At 36.0% G+C, this 20,010-nt stretch overlaps 1 protein-coding gene across 1 annotated transcript; it reads right to left on the bottom strand.

Annotated features, from left to right (window-relative positions):
- Window positions 1–2,238: 2,238 nt before the first annotated feature.
- Window positions 2,239–19,926, bottom strand: LOC104159887 (THO complex subunit 2-like; the record flags this gene model as incomplete). Its single annotated transcript, XM_009697911.1, has 16 exons — window positions 2,239–3,087; window positions 4,078–4,125; window positions 4,226–4,302; window positions 4,952–5,109; window positions 5,186–5,255; window positions 5,607–5,744; window positions 10,054–10,089; window positions 11,608–11,666; window positions 12,549–12,985; window positions 13,372–13,474; window positions 13,778–13,962; window positions 14,753–14,937; window positions 15,022–15,153; window positions 15,686–15,814; window positions 17,139–17,296; window positions 19,785–19,926. Coding segments are annotated over 15 exons (2,037 nt in total), but the record flags the coding sequence as incomplete, so codon positions are not given.
- Window positions 19,927–20,010: the final 84 nt, after the last annotated feature.

Here is a 20,010-nt window from a genome sequence, read left to right on the forward strand (position 1 = left end):
AGTTAAAACAACTCATTAATGATGAAGTTCTATTAGGCTCAATACTGTTAAACACATTACCAGATTAGCACAGAATGTACCTTACACATTTTACTATTTAAAAATAATTAAAGGCAAATTCCAAACAAACACTGATCAAGCTCCACAGAAACACCGGCTCTTGAGCCAAACTACACTGCCTGCCTCAGCCTGATCTGTGCGTGTACAGACAGACTCCTGTCTGTCACCAAAGACAGTTCCTCGACAAAGAAATGACCCTCAGAAACTCGAGCTCCCCATATATGATTCTTTTTGGACAAGTGGGAAAACAGGACAGGAAAAAGCAGTACTGGTGTGACACTCTGGATAGAGCAAACCAGTGTTGTTTAAACACAGCATACAGCAATTAACCTGCCATTTAAAATAGGGTTTAAATTTTTTATGTCACCCTTATTTCCTTGTGCACTTTTATTTTAAAAGTTCACAAAAACAGAATATTGAACATCTAAATCTATTAAGCCTGTTTCCAAAAGCAATCATTAAAAATTAGTTTGCTCTGACAGAGTTGTATTTTATACACTTCCCCATAAGCAAACCCCATTTCCCAAGCCCATTCAATAAGAACCAATCTCCCTGCGTAAACTTAAGTTGATTTGTATGAATTTCACCAATAAGCATCAATGAACCTCTTTCTGAGAGAAGTTATACCAGTAAGAAATCTCAGTCTTTGTTATCAAGATCACCACTTTACAGCACTTTCAAGCTACTTAGATCCCACACTCCTCCAAGAAACTGGTCCTTCACTTGTATGACTTCATCTTTTAAAGTAATTATTCAAATTAAAGGGACTTATGATTAGCTTAGTATTTGCCGTGTCTTTTAAAAAGAGAGGAAAACTTCACTCCAGCCTTTGGGAAGCAGCTGTGACAGCTCTCACTACTATAGTAGAGCGTCTTCATCTTCTGAATGTGCATGAGGACCAAGGCTGTAAGGCTTTACAGTTCTGCTAATATTTCAGTGTTAATATTGTAAAATGCCTCCACTGGCATCAGATCCTCTCCTCCACACCCCAACACAGTTTTATTGCATCGATTTTGAAAAACCAAATGGATGAGGAGCAGAATTTGAATTTAAGAAGGAGATAGAAGATGCAGTAAACACAAAGGCTGAGGAGGCACTACTTGGTGCAGTCTGGTATTACAATTCAACCAATTCGACACGTAAATGGCACTAAAAGTGGAAGTTCTCTCTCCCCCACCAGGTCACCACTTCTTCTATCGTACCTGCTGAGTGCAGTTAAGAGGAGAACTTAGCTGGGGGTTACAGAAAGCTGTCTCACAGGGCTCCAGGCAAACAAAGGAGCAAATGCACTTGAAGTTTCAATCAGTCCTGCAGTCCCTGGAGTGAGAACTGGCTGTAGAGAAAGGGCACGAGATGCACCGTCTCCAAAACTGAACAATAATCTAGCTGTAACAGCAGCTCCTGCTTTTTCGTGAATACATATTCATTGGGTATTTAAACTGCTGCACCCAGACCAAAAAATCTCAGCTTCCAATTAGACCTTTTTAATCACTAAATAGTCAAAGCTGCTGGACAAGACATTGGAATCTCCCCTTCTCCAAGGAACACAGACGGCTATTCTTTCACAACCCACGTTTTCTAGTTTAAATGAACTAGTGAGGCTTTTTACTGATGGAAATCCACAACTTTGGGGGAGCTAGGGTGGAAATTAGTCATGAACATGACTTCCAAGACTTCCAGACCTGAACATTTCTTACCCAGGTGAACATCTGAGATGGCAGCTTCACCAAAGTGACCTACCATGCTATGGCAGAAGGCAGGTAGAGTCCCTTTTTTGTCAGGCATTAAACTAAACCAGGCAAACTAAGCTAAGACATTTTCAAGACACTGTAAATCAGTCTAATTTGACTAAATTAGGAAATGGGGCAAAAAGTGCCAGAGATTTTCATGAGCTTTGGATAAGGGACAAATGCCTCAAGAGAAAGATAGAAAACTTGACTGAAGGCAGGAAGGCAAACTCTGAGCTTTTCAAGAAAGCTGGAGAAGCGCAACACATTTGTCACTTCACAATAGGCACCACACTATGTAACTAACCCTTCGCATCCGATCAGCAAGCAGGTACAGAGGGCTCAGAAGCAAAAGACAGAAAACACTCTCCCACAATCCCAACTAATATCAAATTTTCATAACAACACATAAAGCAATAAAGTGACCACACAGAGAATGATTTACGACCCATTGAGAAAACTATTGTTTATTTAGAAAAAAGGTTACACTGGTAGAATTCAGCAGATAAAAAAATTTTTTTTTTTTTTTAAAAATGTCATTGTGAAACTTTTCAGACTAAAGTTCAGCAATACAAAGCTCCTGTAGCTGTAACTGAAACTTAATTTATTTCAGTTTTGAAGAGAGCATTTCCGATCAATCTAAAAACAACATGACAAACAAAAGGTGTGGCAAGGGACAACTGAGCACAGGTTTAGGTTGGGATGGAAGGGACAGGGTTCATTCTGTGTTTCTTTAAACAAGTCAACGTTGTACACAATATACAAATAATCCCTAAGCATTGCATGAAAACAGTGCTCCCACTTGACTTTTTTTTTTTTAGTCACCGATATTAAAAACAGGCCAGGTAATAAATAAAAACTGAGTTTAAATGAGGTAAATCCAAAAAGGTTCAATAACTGTTTATTTGTGGTTTTCAAACATCTAAAAGAATGCATTTCAGATTGAAAGAATTACTAAACTCAGGCAGTATTTTCGACAACCTAAAGTGGAACTCTGTACACATGAAACCTCATTTGCACTATGGCAACTGTTTGTTTGCAGCACATTGTGCTAAAATATGGAATAGGTAACACTTTCAGCCAGGTACTGAAAATAAATGTGTAAGAAACTAAGCAACAAGTTAAAATACAGTAATGTACAACTCAACAATTAAATCTTTAGCATGGGGAAATAAAGCAGAGAACTGAATAATTTAAGGAGATGCAGATGGGTCCTCTTCATTCACAAATTTCTGTGCAATCTATACTCTGGAAAATACATTTCTGGTCACAGCTGGATATCTTCTTATTTCAATCTCACCTGCAACAAAGGCATACATAATTGGAATTAGATGATGTTCAAATGAATACTGATATCACAACTTAGCATTTTATTCCATTCACAGTTTTATTTTCCCCCCTCACTCTTTGAATTATTTTCATCAGTCATTCATTACCTATACCTAGTTTAATCCACAGCAAGAACTATATTAATGTGAGCACTGCATTGTAATAGCGAAACACTAATTTAAACATAGAAATAAGAAACAAGTAGTCACTTGTGAAGGTAAAAACTCTTTTACAAGTACAACCCCCTCAAAATGTTACTATCTCTAAATTAGGCAAGAAATTTTCCAAAATTTCCAATTTTCTAAAAGCTCCAGTCTGAATACAGGTTAGTCAAAATACTCGGAAGTTTCTTTTCTTTTTGCAAATAGTCAATGCCTCTGTGCAAAAGTTTTCCTTTGGCTTCTTCCTTCTCAAATCTGATCAGATAAAAATTAAGCAGAGATAATGAACTTACTACACTATAGAACAATTTGATTTAAAAGCTAGTGCTTTTGTTAAAATAAGAAGAGGATACAAAAGTTGCATTTCCAACATATTAGGCAAGATATTCTTAATTAGCAAGTAGATTATCAAGACTGATGACTATCAGGATCACATGGATTCACCTTTGGTTTTTACTGGCAATCTTTCTTTGAAAAAGTGCCAAATGTGCAACTACACCAAACAATGCTGACCCTCCTACCCCCCACCCCCCTTTTTTTTTGGCAAAAAAAATTTGAGTATCTATACAATCTCTATGCTGATCATGGGGAAAATTGGTTTTGTTTTTTTTCCCCTGGGACAGAATTAAAAAAAACCCAAGCAAACAAAAAAAAACACCCCAAAAAATTTCCCCCAAAACCCACCCTGGGTAATCTCAGCCCTTTCACACTCAGGCTGTTTTGTTTGTGTATCATTTACCAGTCAAAAGGAGCCACAGGAAGATATCAAGTCAAACAGGGTAAATCATAAAAAGTCTTACTTTGACTGAAACAGTCTTCATTATCTGTGCTTGTCTGAAGATTTATGAGTAGATTCAACGTTAAGGAAAAAAAACATATTTTACTACCCATAATAAGAGGAAGCTGATTTTCTGTATTCTTCTGAAGTACTAATGTGTAAAAGGATATTGTTTCTTTTCTTCTTTCCCTCCAGTACTGTCTCGTTTTTCCTTCTTTTCTGTTTTTTCTTTATCATGTCTTGATTCCTTTAAATTAAAAAATACACATATGGGCAATAATTTACTATAGTATATATTGTACAGTCTGCTTAGAAGGATTATACACATTTGAAGTTATAACTGGCCACAGCTTAAAAAAATCATCTGTCATAATGACAGTAATCAGATTCTACGATTTCCATGATTATTCTAACTTTGTCTTACAGTTCTATGATAACTTCTATCACTAAAGAGTTACAACTGGGAACTACTGTTTGGTGTTTTACAAATATGACTACAACATACTTACCTGTTTTCACCAAAAAAAGCAGTGCTGACACATGCACTTCAAAATCTGAATACAAGCAGACTAGTTTAAATGTAAATTAACCCTTTCACATAATTTGCTCACCAAACCAGCCTGCAAATATTCTAGATTATTCAAAACCTAAAGTTCTGAATTTTCCTGGTTACTGCCAAAACGAACTATTCCTCCAGCTCATCCTGCTAGGAGTGACTGCTGAAATATTTAGAGACACAAGACACCGGAATTTCCAGAAGCGTTTTCCTATACACAGCCTATCTTTTTAATTTAGGCTGTAAATCAGCAGTAAAATTTAGGAAAAAAGAAGGGATTGTTCTGTCATCAACAATAACAAAACAATCAAGTTAACAAAATGGAAATAGGTTATTTTACCTTTTTGCTACCAGAGGAGCTCTTCTCCATCTTTTCTGCTTTAATTGAATCACCTTTCTCTTTTCCTGAAGATTTTGATTTGTTCTTCTCCTTCTCCTTTTCATTTAAGCGAGGAGAATCAGAAGGACTTTCACTTTTACTATGTTTTGAAGAACCAGCTAAAAACACAACAGAAAGTTGTAATTCACAACAAGTAAAAACCTAATACACACACACACAAAATAAAATACGTACTTGTCCCATTTTCCTCCTTGCGTCGTTTAGTTGAATCCTGTGGTATCTCTCGGTCACTGTTTGAATGATCCTGGCACCAAATACAATTATGCAGATGTTAGCAGATTAAAATATACTCCAAGAAGCAGCACCCGTTTACAATGCTATTTGGGAGAACGAACTTTTGAGTATTTAAAGTGTAACTGAATTTTTACACGTTGAGTAAAGTTCCTTGAAATCGGTTTTGAAGGGAAAAAGTTTTGAATACATTACTGTAAACTGACCTTTAAAAAAAGTAACAGAACAAAAGAAAAACAACACTGATATGGATCACTTCTGCTTGGATAGCCTGTACAACCAATTATTACTGCAAAGACTTTGAACAGAAAGCTTTTCAAGTATATACCAACTTTCTAAACTAGTTCATAAAAATTTCACCAACCCTTTTTCGATCTTTCCTGTCCTTTTCATCTTTCTTCTCTCTCTCTCTGGATCTTTCCCTTGACTTGTCCAAATCTTTCTTGTCCACTTCTCTCTCCTTACTCTTGGACAGTGTTGGAGTAGTGTGGTTAATGTAGTGCTGTTAAATTAAGGCAATATCACCAAATATTAATATGTATTCCTAGATGTGTAAATAAGAAGTCTTACTCTAACAAAACAGATCTAGCTCAAAGAACAAAATTAAATATAATACTTTACTAGCAAAAAAGAGCTATTGAAGACACTTTCAAATTTGTCATCTATAATTTAACCTATAGCTTTGTTTTCTCAACACTGGAAATTCCAGAACACTTTCTCTTAACTGAAACACTTATATTAAATACACATAACATTGTTCACCAGTATTGTTTGATACATCAAACCAAATCAGACAGCAGTGCTACTGAAACAGGATATGCAGATTCCTGGACTGACTTAACACTTGCAATCATGCCTGGAATGAATAAATGGAATCAGCTGCTTAAACAGGTTCTAATTAATTTTTGAAGAATAACCTTAATCCACAAAGTATTTAAGGCAATACTTTCAATAATGTGTATTTTTCATCTAAAGTAATATACAATTCCACCTTAAGCCTGGACTTCAAATGATAAAAGCAGCAAAACATAGCAAATAATTGTTTCTGCTCTGTAATGTGTTCTAGATTGTTATTCCACTCTCTCTTCTAACCAATTTTGATAAGCTCTGTAAAACATACTAGTTTCACAAAGCTGAATATTTTTAATATAAACTGGGGTCGCAGGGGAGGAGAATAGAAAATAAGTCACAGTAACATCAAGTATAACACTCAAAGTTTACACGCTACTGTGAGTGTATATATATATAAAAAGGTAGCACATGTATTATATAAATACTGATGCATTACTGTAACTAATTCTGTCTTTTTAAATACATTTATATAGTTAGATCTTTCTAAGAAATATTTTTCATAAAATACCAATAAGAGCACATTTTTAATTAAAAACACTTTTCCTTGGTATTTTATATATTTATGTTACAGCAACACGTAGATTTAAATCAGTATACTTTAATCTTTCCCCAGTTCCATAAGCTATTAATTTTATTGGGGGGGGGAATAATACCTTTTAATTAAACTGTTCTATTTCTTTTTAGAGAGACATCTTACTTAACACCAAAGAAAGAGGTAAGTGGAAGATTAGTTTAGAACAATCTAGAAATCACTTGAACCAAACCAAGTATGTTTCAAATAATTTTATTCTTTTCATTAAATTAATCCTGTCCTCCTCCAGTTCCGGTAAACGTTTAACTTACCAAAACTTGATGTTACTGGTCCTATGTTAAAAGTCACACTGACAATGTTAGGTCTCTCTTCTTTTTTTTTACTTAACTGGACTTTTATTATCCTCCTACACCAGAGACGGAACCTCCAATACTCCTTTCACTGGATACTTTTTCTTTTTGCTCTTTTCCCTGACTATTCTTTTCTTGTTCCATTTCCTACATTGCCATTTCACAAGTAAATTTATCCTTGCTCCCTTTTTTGCTGTCAGCTTTTAACAGTGACTTGCAAATACGTTTTCTTCTACACAGCCCTATTCAGTTGTCTCCCACAGATGCTTTCCATGCGAGAAAGCAAACACATAGCTCTGCTTTCTCCTATTCCATTTCTTAAATTGACACGGTTGTTGATGAGAGATTCCACTGTTGTTCTACCATTCCAATGCAGAGTTTTGGAAGACTGCATCCCTCCCGCCCCCCTTTACAACAAAAGGCTGGATTTAGCTCATCATTATTAACTTGCTTCTAGAAATGCTGCTAACTGAAGCCACATCAAATTTTGGGCACTATTCTACATTGTGTAACTTGGGCAAAGGCCAAAGCAAGAATAAACACAAACCTAACTCAACTCTGGCACCATTTATTTTATAACCTGCAACGTAAACCAACATTTCAATGGTCTGGCCCCAGAAATTAGGCAAAGTCAGGAATAAACAAAGTCTGAAGCATACAACAGCACTAGACTTCTACTTTCAGTGGTCAGTGGAAGCTGAACTCATAAATCTTACAGGCTTCTGAATATCCCATCCTTTCCCCAAACAAGTACATGGCAGTAAAGAAGAGCATTTAACTTGTTTTACACCATGTATAGGGAACATTGTGAAGATGTGCCTTAAATCTGTTAGAATGGCACCAACAAATGAAAATTAGTTCATTAAATGAGAAAGAATAAACACCAGCATTTAGAAGAGGAAGAAAAGGGCTGGACATTCCCCATCCCCCAAGCACTTAATAAACAATAAATCCATGAAAAAGTCGTACAACTGCAATACGCTTCCACCTAAGTCTATACAAACACTAACTTTTCAAATAAAGCTGTTCGTTGATCATTCAATTACAAATAGCTCCACTGTCTGCTTGACACAATGTGTTAATAAGTAAAATACATAGTTTTAAACAAAAATTTAGCTTAACTAATGAAAACTTGAGTGAAATTTCAGTTAACCAGTTGAACCTTGACTAATACAGTAAGGGAGGGAAAAGCGAGATTATACAGACTACCATATACCACACTTCAGATAGATGTGAGCTCAAGACAAGTATTATAGTTTTCTAATTTCAAAAAACTTAAATATACAAGATATCATGACAATGATTTATAAATCATTTTTTGGAAGTATATGGATTCAATCTATAGACACTATAAATTCATCAATTGTAAAAATCAAAGGATGTTTCCTATATACACTCCCCTATAAGTAGTATGGTTCGTACTGGAAAGATTAAATTTAAAAAACCCATCAGCAAATGTCCATTATAAAATCAGAGCTACTTTGAATTAAAATATATAAAGTGTCCTGAACATTTTGTTTATACAAAGACAGCTACAAGTAAAACAGCACTGTAAATGTAGAATAGGAAGTGATAATCCATTACACGTTTTTAAATTAAGTAAATGTAAGTAATCCTAGATAAACCCGTAAGTTATCCAGAAAGTCCAAATGATCAGCATTTTCCAAGTGATAAACATTTGTGCTATTTAGTTATACATTGATACTGACTACGTAATCAAAAATCTTAACAGCAATTTTAGAAGGTTTGATTTGTTTCCTATTAGCCACATACCCTAATATATTAGCAAGTTTACGGTATTTGTGACTCTTACTATGCAAGTAGTTGAGTTTAAAAAAAAACACGCAACAGAATAGTTGCAGAATCTGTCTAAAATACCATATTCCAAAGTGTCATTCAACTCATATCCCCACTCTACTCGGCACTTGTCAGGCCACACCTGGAAGATGGTGTTCTGTTTTGGTCCCCACTATACAAAAAAAATAAAAAAAGGATGTGGACAGGCTGGAGATGGTCCAGAGAAGGGCCAGAATGATCCTCAAAGGAATCCTCTGCTGTGTGAGGAAAAGCAGAGAGAACTGTTTGTTCAGCCTTAAGAAAAGAAGGCTTAGGGGAGACCTTATCACCATGTTCCAGTATTTAAAGCGTGGTTAGAAAGAAGATGGAGACTCCCTTTTTACAAGGAGTCACATGGAAAAGACGAGGGGCAATGGGTACAAGTTACTCCTGAGGAGATTCTGACTGGGCACAAGAGGACAATTTTTCACAATGAGATCAATCAGCCATTGGAATGATCTCGCCAGGGAAGTGGTGGATTCCCAACACTGGACACTTTTAAGATTTGGCTGGACAAGGTGCTGGGCCATCTTGTCTAGACCATACTTTTGCCAAGAAAGGTTGGACCTTTCAGGTCCTTAAGGTCCCTTCCAACCTGGTATTCTATGGTTCTACGATCTCTTGAAAGCATTCTTTAGCATACATTCTCACAAGATACTGAATCTGAAGTGCATTTACAGGAAGCAAACACAAAGATGATCATTTAGGATGTTGACTGTGATGCTGTGATGTTTAGAAATATAGTACTATAACACTAAAACATGAATACAACAGTAGTAAAAAAAAAAAGAGTACTGATATGCCAGAGATGTGTCTTAAATATTTTTGGTGTTAAATAACTACTGTTTTTTAACTGGTATCAAAAAAAGAACTAACTATTCTAAGAACTATTTTAACTATTCTATTACCTCTTCAGCCAAATAAACGGCTTAATCATAAAGACATTTCTATAAATTTACAAGTTTAAGAAGATCAGAAAAGATACTGACTCAAAATCTGAAAAATATTGACAGAATGGTAAGTTCAGGGGATTTTTGTTATGCTGCTTCCACAAAACCATCCCTCTCTCCTGTACAGAGGTTCTATGTAACAGACTGAAAAAACCCCCTCTGTTGCTAGACTAGCATTTACAGGAATGGAATTTGAACTTTCTGATGCGGTTTGCCACAAGATCAAAAAGTTAAGCTCGCTCTGCAACAAAACATGAAAGTAAACTTTGGTGGTGTCTAAAAGATTCAAACCTTTGCTGAAGAGTCCTTGAGTTCGTTGAGGTTGTCCTGTAGAAAATGAATGGAGATGACACGTAAGCTGGAATAGTTTTCAGAAACCAGAGGAACTTTGGGAAGCATGGCCGTACCCTTGAAACAAAAAACAGCTACTCCTTCTGGAATAAATTTTATGTTAATACTGTACACTGAATAAAGCTAGGAACTGAAATTTTTTAAAAGAAAGAAGGGAAAAAAAAAAAAAGAGACAGTCATATCTACTTCTAGACCCAATTATTAAGTAAACTACAAAATGTATTTATATCTAATTCTTCCATAAAGCAGTGAAAAAAAACTACTCTCCCGCCAAGACAAAATATAAAGAAAAAATAGTCTTAACTCTACATACAACTGAACCACAGGTGAAACAGGTTTAAAATGTTTTTAAACCTGTATCTTCTCCACTTTTGGTTAAGTGTGGTAGAAGTCACTCTAGAATGACTTTACATTGCCATTTACAAAAAACAGGCAAGAAAAACTTTGTCATTTAAGTAGTTATTGTTGTCACCTGCTGCTTCAAAACTAGTAACAGCTATTCGAGTTGTCCAAAATTAGCCCAAATCTTTCAAGTAAATCTTACATAGAAAAAGATGTACTCTGAAAAACTGGAAAAAAAAGAAAAGCTTGTTCTAAAGTTGGTGAGATGGTGAAGTTTAAAGGCCCACATAATCCATCACAGTGCTCTTGATGAAGTATTAGTAACTTACAGTTTTAAGTGTTCAACGTACTGCAAATTCAAAGATTCCATGAACATAGATGGTTTAGAAATAAAATAAATATGGAGCAAGGAATGGCTACCCTGAGTCTTCAAGTAGGCTACGCCCATGGTTTTGTGCTGCGCTTGAATGCTTGGGGTTTCTCTTTGCTGGGTAGTAGGCTTGGTTGCCACATCTGGTTTTATCGTAACGCAGGGCTCAACACGGTGGGAACCCATTGGAAATAAACAAACCTCGAAGGGAAGGTACAACAGAAGCTGCATGCGCACTGAATATACACAACTACAGGAGAACTGATCACCAAGGAGACTTTAAAATGGAACTCCTTTCAAGACTCCTCCTTAGAAGGCACATATCGGTATGATGCTCATCAAGAAGCCTGATGAATTCAGAGGTATCGTACATCCCGTATCATCCAGGAATCTTCAGTGCTATAGATTCTTCAATAGAAGTGCAGAAAAATATGCTCCACTCTGCTGCAAAGACTCATTTGCTTGTAGCTACCATTGCACTCCAAAAAAACTGACTGCTTAAAACAATGAGGCACTTCTGTGTAAAAATTCTCTTGCAATTTCCAAACACTATTTACAAAATTTGTGCTAGGTCCTTGAAGCATTATTTTGGTTAATTAAAAATATTTTTAATAGAAAAAAAGAGAGTCCGCCAATAAAGAAAAGGAATGCATTTTCTAATGCAACATAAAACCTCCAGTGGTTCCAGTGTATACTTGGCACAAAACTTGAAGGAAGTCGAACATTGGCATCCCAAACTTGTGAGCCTAACATGGGCGCTGCCTTCCTCAGGCTATACTAACCTTTACTGTTGAGGAATGTGATGGAGAAGAATGTGTATCAACTTTGCGGCGTTTTTGTTCTGAGAAGAGAAAAGAGCAATAGCACTATTAAAATACATTTAAAAGAGGATAATCTTAATAATAGAGCTTTCTGAAGTACCAAAATAATTTAAGCTAGAATTCAAGTATTACCACTATGTAAATTTTGTGTTTCTTAAGCTATCTAGGGTTGCCAGCATGCCTTGACCCTCTATGAAAGTTTGCAGGGAAAGTGTGATGTGAACAAACTGCTACAAAATGATGTTCATTTCAAACTTCCATTTATGGAAGTCTGTATCTGAATTTCACAGTTGCAATGAAGACCCTGAAAAGGTAAACCCAATGAAAAGCATTACAACCCTTCTTTACTTGGTTTGCCTAAAGCAGTACAACGATAAAACTCAACATCAGCCTCAGATTATAAGAACTTAAAATATCAACACTAAGGACTTGTTAACCCTTAATATAAGAAGGAACAGATAAAGCTTACTGTGTCCTTTTTAAGGACACGAAGGCCTACATTTTCCGCATCCCCTGTTTTCTTTCAGTTCAAAGGTTATGTTGAAACCCTCAGAGTACACTCTCGAGGTTTTTGCATTGAATTTTTGCTAAACTTGCAAGGCCACAGTTACACAAATACATTTATTAAAAGACCATTGAGACTTACACTAAAAAATGATAGGCTTTATGAAAATGAGCACTCATTGAAGACAAGTGAAGTTCACACAGTTCACCTTTTGGAGATATCCTGACTACCTACTTTATGTGCTAACTATATTTAAAAGCCAATGCCAAAATGCTAGCTATTATGTAGCAATTCTTTCTCATCATCTCTAGCACTTTTTGTCATTCTGGGATTTTTTTTTTCCAGTGACACATTCTATTTTTCTAGACAAGAATAGAAATTAAATATGCAAACTTACCCCTTTCAGATTCTGATGTTTCTGATCTGGGAACAGGTGACTTCAAGGACCCAGCTACTGGCACCTTTTCTCCTCCTTTAGCATTTTCCTTGGATTTCATTTCCTTCGCTACATCTCTTTCTCTGGACGGCTCCTTTTCTCTCTCCTTTTCTGCAGTTGACTTTGACTCAACGATGGTAACAACTGTCTTGGATTTTTCTTCTTTTGAAGCTTTTTCTTCTTTCTTCACTTTTTCCTTCTCTTTGTCAGATTTTGGCGTTTTCTCCTTGATCTCTCGTGCTTTATCATCTTTGTTTGCCCGTTCTTCCTTTGGTTTATCCTTTCCATCCTTCCCAAGTGCCTTCATCTCTGGAGTGGCAGCTGGAGTCTTGTCTTTTTTTTCTTTATCTTTTTCCTTCCCACTTTTTTCTTTATCATCTTTTTCTTTAATAATTTTGCTGCATCAAAAATAAAAAGGCCAATTAGCATGCATACAAAACCAGCTCTAGTTTTGTCACAAAAGTTTTATTTCTGATGGTTTGATAGAATCTCCTGAAGCAGTCACTGTCAGATTTCAGATTTGCTGTCTCTCTATCAGAACAGCAACAAGCAAATATTATCATTTGTTTTATCTTTATTTAGCTAAAATGGAATCCATTTAACAACACTGTCAGATCAGTAGAGCTATATATTTTGGAAGAAATAATCTCACTTATTAAACTTTGAAGAAATTGAAACAATTTATATGGAATCTGAAATTAAAAAAGAACAGGTAGGTCAGTTTCAAGTATAATTCTATGGTTTGGAAGGAAGAAAAAGAATGTCAAAGTGTAGTTTTTCTTACCTATTAGAAGCACTGTTTCCATTGCTTGTTGTCACTTTTGGAGTAGCGTTGACAGCTTTATTAATAACTTTCACCACACCCTGAGACTTCTCCTTTAGTTTATCTGTGTTTTAAAAAAAAAAAAAAAAAACAGAGAACAGCTTTATCTCAGCAAGTTAATATACATCCTATCGGCTAAAATAAAACAAGTACCTAAGCATATTGATGTAAGATCATGTTTAGCTAACAGTTAAAATAGGTAACTAAATACAAAACACCCTCTCCCAAAACCAATAAAGAACACACATTGATCCTATTTAGCATCCCATTTAGACTTTTTTTCAGTTTAATGAGTCAAATTTTGAGACAGTAGCCTGTAATGTCAGAAGAATTCTACTAAAAAAACCATAATCATAGGTTTGTTTACCAGTCTCCTCAGTAGTGCCTTCTTCCAGTCTAACCGTATTTATTGTGAGAGATGTAGGCATCCCAGCACCACCTGGCCCATTTTGTACTGTTGCAGCTACAGCATTCCTGGCAGGTGGGTCTTTGTGGTGGAATTCATTTTCAGGTATCATGAAAGGCTTCCTACTTTTCAACTGCCCAGAATAGCTGCAAGTCGCACAGATTGTTAAATATGCACAAACATAAAGCAAAACATTGGTTGAATTTTTAATGAGAATCTAATCTAACAGTTCATCTGTTATTTATTTCACAGTTTTTCCCAACTGATATGCAGTTTCTTCCCCCTTTATTGATGAGCTCAAAAGTAAAAAAAAAAAAACCCAAACAAAAAAAACCCAAACCACACAACACAAAACAACCACCAAACACACAAAAAACACCAACCTACTAGACACAGAAGCCCGACCTCCACACCCTCTTCACCACCACACACACCTCCCAAACACACAGAAGAAACAGCCTACTAACAAAATTTAAAACTCTTAGGGCAACCTGAATTGCCCCTCAAGCATACGTGGATGATTTTGCATTCATCACAGAAAGATGTAAAACATAACTAAGCATTTTAGTTTAGCATTTTAGAATCACATAAACTTCCAAAACTCTAAGTGGTCTTGCATCAATAGCCCTTGGCTTTCTTCATTTTACTCTCCCTCCTATCTACTTACTGCTATACTATTTCTCTAAAATTAAGCTATGCTCTTGTGAGTGGAAATCTTTACTATTTAAAGAGTTTTACTAGAGTCTTGTAAAGGAAATTAGTAATCATCCAGCACAAAATGAAAGTTTTCATTCACACTGCCAGCCCCGAGACGCAGGATATCGAAATCTTCTGTGATAAGGTAAAAATCAAATGTTAGGACCATAACAGTTCCGAGTCCTTAGAAGCCTTTCATGATCCACTTTTAACCACTTTCTTAAAGTAAGGTGTTGTTACCCCATAGCCAATGCATATAGATCAGGTCTCTTCTCTTTCTCTTCTTGACATATCTTGTGCACTCTTCTTTCCAAGGCTTGGCCCAGGTTCAGCACTTTTGGATACCATGGAAGGATTTTGGTCAGCACAATCAGGATATTTCTGATATGTGTATATTCACCTGTTTCAAGGCAGTGCACAGAAGCCTAGAACACAAATTAAATCTAATGAAGTTGGTTTTTTTAATTAAAGCTTCCAAAAGCCTAAGGTTTTTCTTCATCTTTATTTACCTTAGTTAATTTATAGTGCCATTTGTGTACCACATGTCGAAAATTCTCATAATCCAACTGATCAGCTTTATTTCCACCATCAAATCCAGTTGCCCGTAATATAGTTAGGAAGCCTGGATAGTTGCCACATTCCTACATAAGAGTGTAGGAAGAAAAAAAAAGGAAAAATATTTTTTGGGAAGTATAAAGTTAATATGATAACTGACGCACTTTTTCACTGATTCTGCTAAAGACTAAGACATAATCACATTTTACAAGACTTACACGTATACTTTTCTTTTTAGAAGCTTATTTATGTTGAAATCTGAGTTATTAGTGAGAGAAAATATTATTCTTAATTTAACTAGCTTCTGCAAGGAGCATTATGAGAGTCTCCATATGCTCCCTAAAGTATCTTTAAAACAAGCTATGAGAAAAGCAGAAATGTAAGATTTTTTAGCTGCCCTTTTTTTTTTTTTTTTTTTTTTACACTATACAAAATTTCTTCTATTAAAACTACATGAATTACAGGAACTCAATTCTAAGATTACACCATTGGAAAAATTCAATCACACAGTGTTTTTTAAATCTAACGATTTCACTAAATCTATTTTTATTGGGCCAAATTACACAAGTGGCCATTATATATTTTCACGAGCAAACTAACTTTAATAGCTTCACATACCTTTTCATATATGACTCTGTCACTGTGCCATCTAGTCACAGTCTCCAGCATACAGCATAAAAACCTGCCATACCTACTAGCTTCATTTTCAGTGCAACTTGCAACTGTATATATAATATCAGAGAAAACCTGCAAATAACAGTAATAAAAAGTTACAACGACTTTACTTAATTACAAAAAGAAGAACCACCACCAAGAATTTCAAATTTCTCTGATCTAAACCACCATTAAGCTGGTTTCTAAACATAAAGGAGATCATAGCCTAGAATCTAAGCACTGCATATAGCTGCTGCTGACACATAGTTTTCCATAGTTAAAGCATGTCTTCATTGGCATATAATTGTTTTGCTTTCAAATTAACAATTTATTTGAGCACATAGAAGTAAACATCTAGCCAAATTGATGCAAAACAATTTTTTCATGGCCTGCACAGGTTCATCATATAGGGCTCATGCAGTTGTCCACTTTTGTCACCTAGAACATGGACTGAATGTTCAAGTAAGAATGCTCTTTGGGACCCATGAAATCAAAGCAGATATCTACTTCAAATGTCTCATCTCAAAGGAAAACAGACAATCTTAATTGAATATTCATATGGAAACAATCTTCACCATAATTTTTTACAATCAAGTCCCATATACATCCTTTTAATCAAAGCTCATAGTCAAAACTGTTTTAACTGTACAGCTGACTTAATACAGATAACTTAATAATTTGACCTCTTATAGCAGTAAGCGCCAGACTGGTTCTGATACCCCAGAACAGTACTGTCAGCTGGTACTCCTGGAGCTGAATGCGTCCTGCAAGATTCTTCCATCTATATTCTCCACCTTTTTCCTCCACAGGAGAAAAAGAATGGCTATGTGAACAGGGAGAACAGCCTGAACAAAAGCCTCCTCCTCCAACTGCCCTGTTTGACCCAGAAAGTCAGGCAGTGACTGCTATCAAAAGTACTCCCCCATGTTACGCTGGGAGTCCCTTCCCATGTCTCAGCAGTGATACAAATTAGTCCACTGTCTGTAGTACCATTTGCCAGGGTCAGAAGGGTCCTAAGGATGCTGGTTTGTGGGGGGGCCAAGTATAAGACAGTTGATACTACAGCAGTAGGGCACACACAGCTAAAATGGGAGGGTTAGATAAGGCTGTAGAAATGCAGACCACTGGAAGGTTGCAAAACTTGAAGAGAACTCCTGTAACTGCTAATGACTTTGCTCTGGAACTCCAGTCTCATTAGAATAAATCAAAAGCAAAATTCCTTGCAATTAAACTGCTGAAGCTCTAGGAAAACTTGGTTTGTAGAATCTGAAGTACAAAATGGAACTTTGATTGTCACAGACTCTAGAATTAAACATAGGTAAACATTTTGTTTATGTATTTTGTAAGGCGAGAGGGATACTAGTTTTGCATGCTCGTATTAGTAAGTACATACACACATACAGTTCTAGCTACTTACTCTGTCATAGCAGAGAAGCGTGGAGAAGTTAGGTGTTTTCTGTTGATGCACCAGTTCTACAAAATGAGCGCAATAAACTGCATCGATTGCCGAAAAAATGCACCGAGGAAATATACATAACTGCAAAAATTTTGTGATAGTCTCATTTTTGGTGGACTCTTCAAAAACAAAGAAATTGAGAGAAAAAAAGAAAGAAAGTAAGTTAGTGGGTTAACACTCAACTACTCTCTTCCCAAGAAGTTCAGTATCACACATCCATACTCTTGAGTTTGTACATTAGGCCGCTCTTATTTCAGACATAGCTTTGGCACTGCTCTGAAAAAGTCAAAATAAGCTTAACTGTTTGAGGATGAAGGGGAGGGTAGGAAGGTGGTTGTAGCAAATCTTTATTTCTTATTAGGAAAACTCTTCTATTACACAAGAGGGGGAAAAAAGGCTCAGAAAAAACTTTGGTAAACTTCAACTGCTCGAGTTTTGCACACTAGCGTAAGGAATACCATCTGCTCTTTCTCTAGAACGCTTGTTTTCTCCTTTCTAGATGGGGCTGACTTTCAACCCCATTTCCTTAGAAAAGGAAGAACATGCTGTCTATATACAATCCATTAATGATCATTTTTCCAAGCAACCAAACAATTACAGGAATTTTAAATAGAGGAACGGTCTTCAGTAAACCACCACCCCAAACCACACACGTTTTTTGAAAGTTTCATTCTACCACTGAGTGAAAGACTGCACTGTACACTCAACGGTTACCCATTCCATATGACCAACCACTCGTTGGTCAACACAACAGCCAAACACATACCCAAACTAGTCCCGTGGCAGCTCTTGCCCAGTTAACAAAGAGGATAAAAAAAAGCTGAGAGGGATGTACAGCACAAAAGGAAGGCAGGAAGAAAATAAACGTATGGATGAAAGCACAGAACTGAAGACTGCAAAAAGATGCCTTCAGAGAAAGAAAAGTCATGATCCTCACGAGGGCAACTGGTGTTTTTGCACTGGGATTCTGGCACAGGCTGCAGGGCACAAGTTGTAAGACCCAGGATTTACTTGCTTCGACTCTGTGATGCTCATGGAATAAAGCTTGTTCAAGAAAGGACTATCAGCTTTTACTTAACTAAAAATTTCATGCTGATTCTATTTAGTTTTACTATCTACCCCTCAAAGGTTAAGACAAGCCTTTGAGACAGAAAAAAATAAACCAAGAGAATCACAGCTCACAGAACAATCCAGTAAGTTTTACTTCAAAAGTGTAAAAGTAAAGCAAGTAAGCAGTCAGTCACAATAGCTAGTTTCCAATTGTTAAAATTACCAGTCTGCCAAAAATTCTGCCAAAAATTAACCTACTCTTAATAACTACAGTATTGAAAGAGTCTACACAAGAAGCCAGTCTTTTTAAAAAAAAAAAATTAAATAATAAAAAAATACTACTACAGTGGATGCTGTTCAATTTCCTCATATAGCACAATTACAGATATTTTCTTTCAATAGGGAACTGCTGAAAAAGTTGTTTGTCTCTGGATGCAATGCTGGGAAACTTCTTGCAGCTGAAGCCTGAGCACTCAAGAGCCAACAATAAGCTATTCCCCATACCCCACAAATACCTGTATCATTAAGAGCACATGTTTATATACAGATCCTATCTACACAAACAATTTTCTACACACTTTTAGGTGCTTTCTTAAGCAGACAAATTTATCAGTCAACTCTAGACCAACCTTCAGTCGGGTAGTAATTTTCCAACCAGTAATTTCATGTAGCTAATTAGCTGTCCATACCAGTACATTAAATATTTATAGGGAATAACCATTCTTGATTTAACTGTCATTGTTTCTTCATTAAATCAGTTGGGTGTATCTTACATGAGTCGGACAATAAAACGCTTTTCCACTGGATTATGCTAGGCTCCTGGGGACAGACGAACAACTACTTCCAAGTTACAAACTGAAAGTTCTTCCAGAGAAAAAAACTGACCAGAGAAAAACATTTCAGATTAACCATACTAGTAGAGTTCACAATCAATATGAAACATTACAGAGGCTTTGTCAGAGAAAAAAGGTTGTTCTGTCCCCTGTGTATCTGCCATATGAAACATTTGCATGCTGCTTCATTTTGTGGTGCTGACAGGCTGGCACAATACTTACCTCGTAATTGGAACAGGGTTTAATGTTACTGTTCAAATACTGGCAGATTGCTCCTAATCACAGGACTCAGAGTAAGTTAACTGAAACCACTTATTGAGAGTTTACATGCCTATTTCCTGCAATGTTGTAATTATCCTAACTTAGCAGCATTCTAACTGCAGTAAGTAAGTGCAAGCCATCTTGCAATTACAACTTTCCACTGAGTTGATCAGTCTTATTTATTTTCTAAATTTTTAATTATTAAATTAAATTAAACAATATTTAAAAGGTCTCAACATTGCAAGAAACAAACAAAACATCTCCCTGAAAACCAACTACTCAGCACTTGCTGCAAAGACACATTACCTTCTAATTAAAAGTTTACCTTGCTAACAGATGTCAACATATAAAGAGATCACATTTTAAAGTCAATATTAAGAGTATCAATGGAAGCTGAACTTTTAGTTCTGGGGACAGTGATGACTACAAAAACATCCAGAGTGTTTCCCCTACACACACTTACTTGCCAGAAGCCAGTTATCCTTCTCTAGTTTCAGTCTCTGCAGAACCCTCTGCACATGCTCCAGCTGCTTCTTCTCCTCTTCAAGAAGCTTATCCTGAAGAGCTGTGCAACGTTCTTTCTCTTTTTTCTTTTTATTTGGAGGCTACAAAATGTCAATGCAACTCACTTAGTATAATACTAACACCTCTATAGATAGAACAATTACATTCCTGATAATGCTAAAGAA

The sequence above is a fragment of the Cariama cristata genome, unplaced genomic scaffold (assembly GCF_000690535.1).
Source record: "Cariama cristata isolate BGI_N322 unplaced genomic scaffold, ASM69053v1 scaffold24053, whole genome shotgun sequence".
Taxonomy (NCBI): Eukaryota; Metazoa; Chordata; class Aves; order Cariamiformes; family Cariamidae; genus Cariama; species Cariama cristata.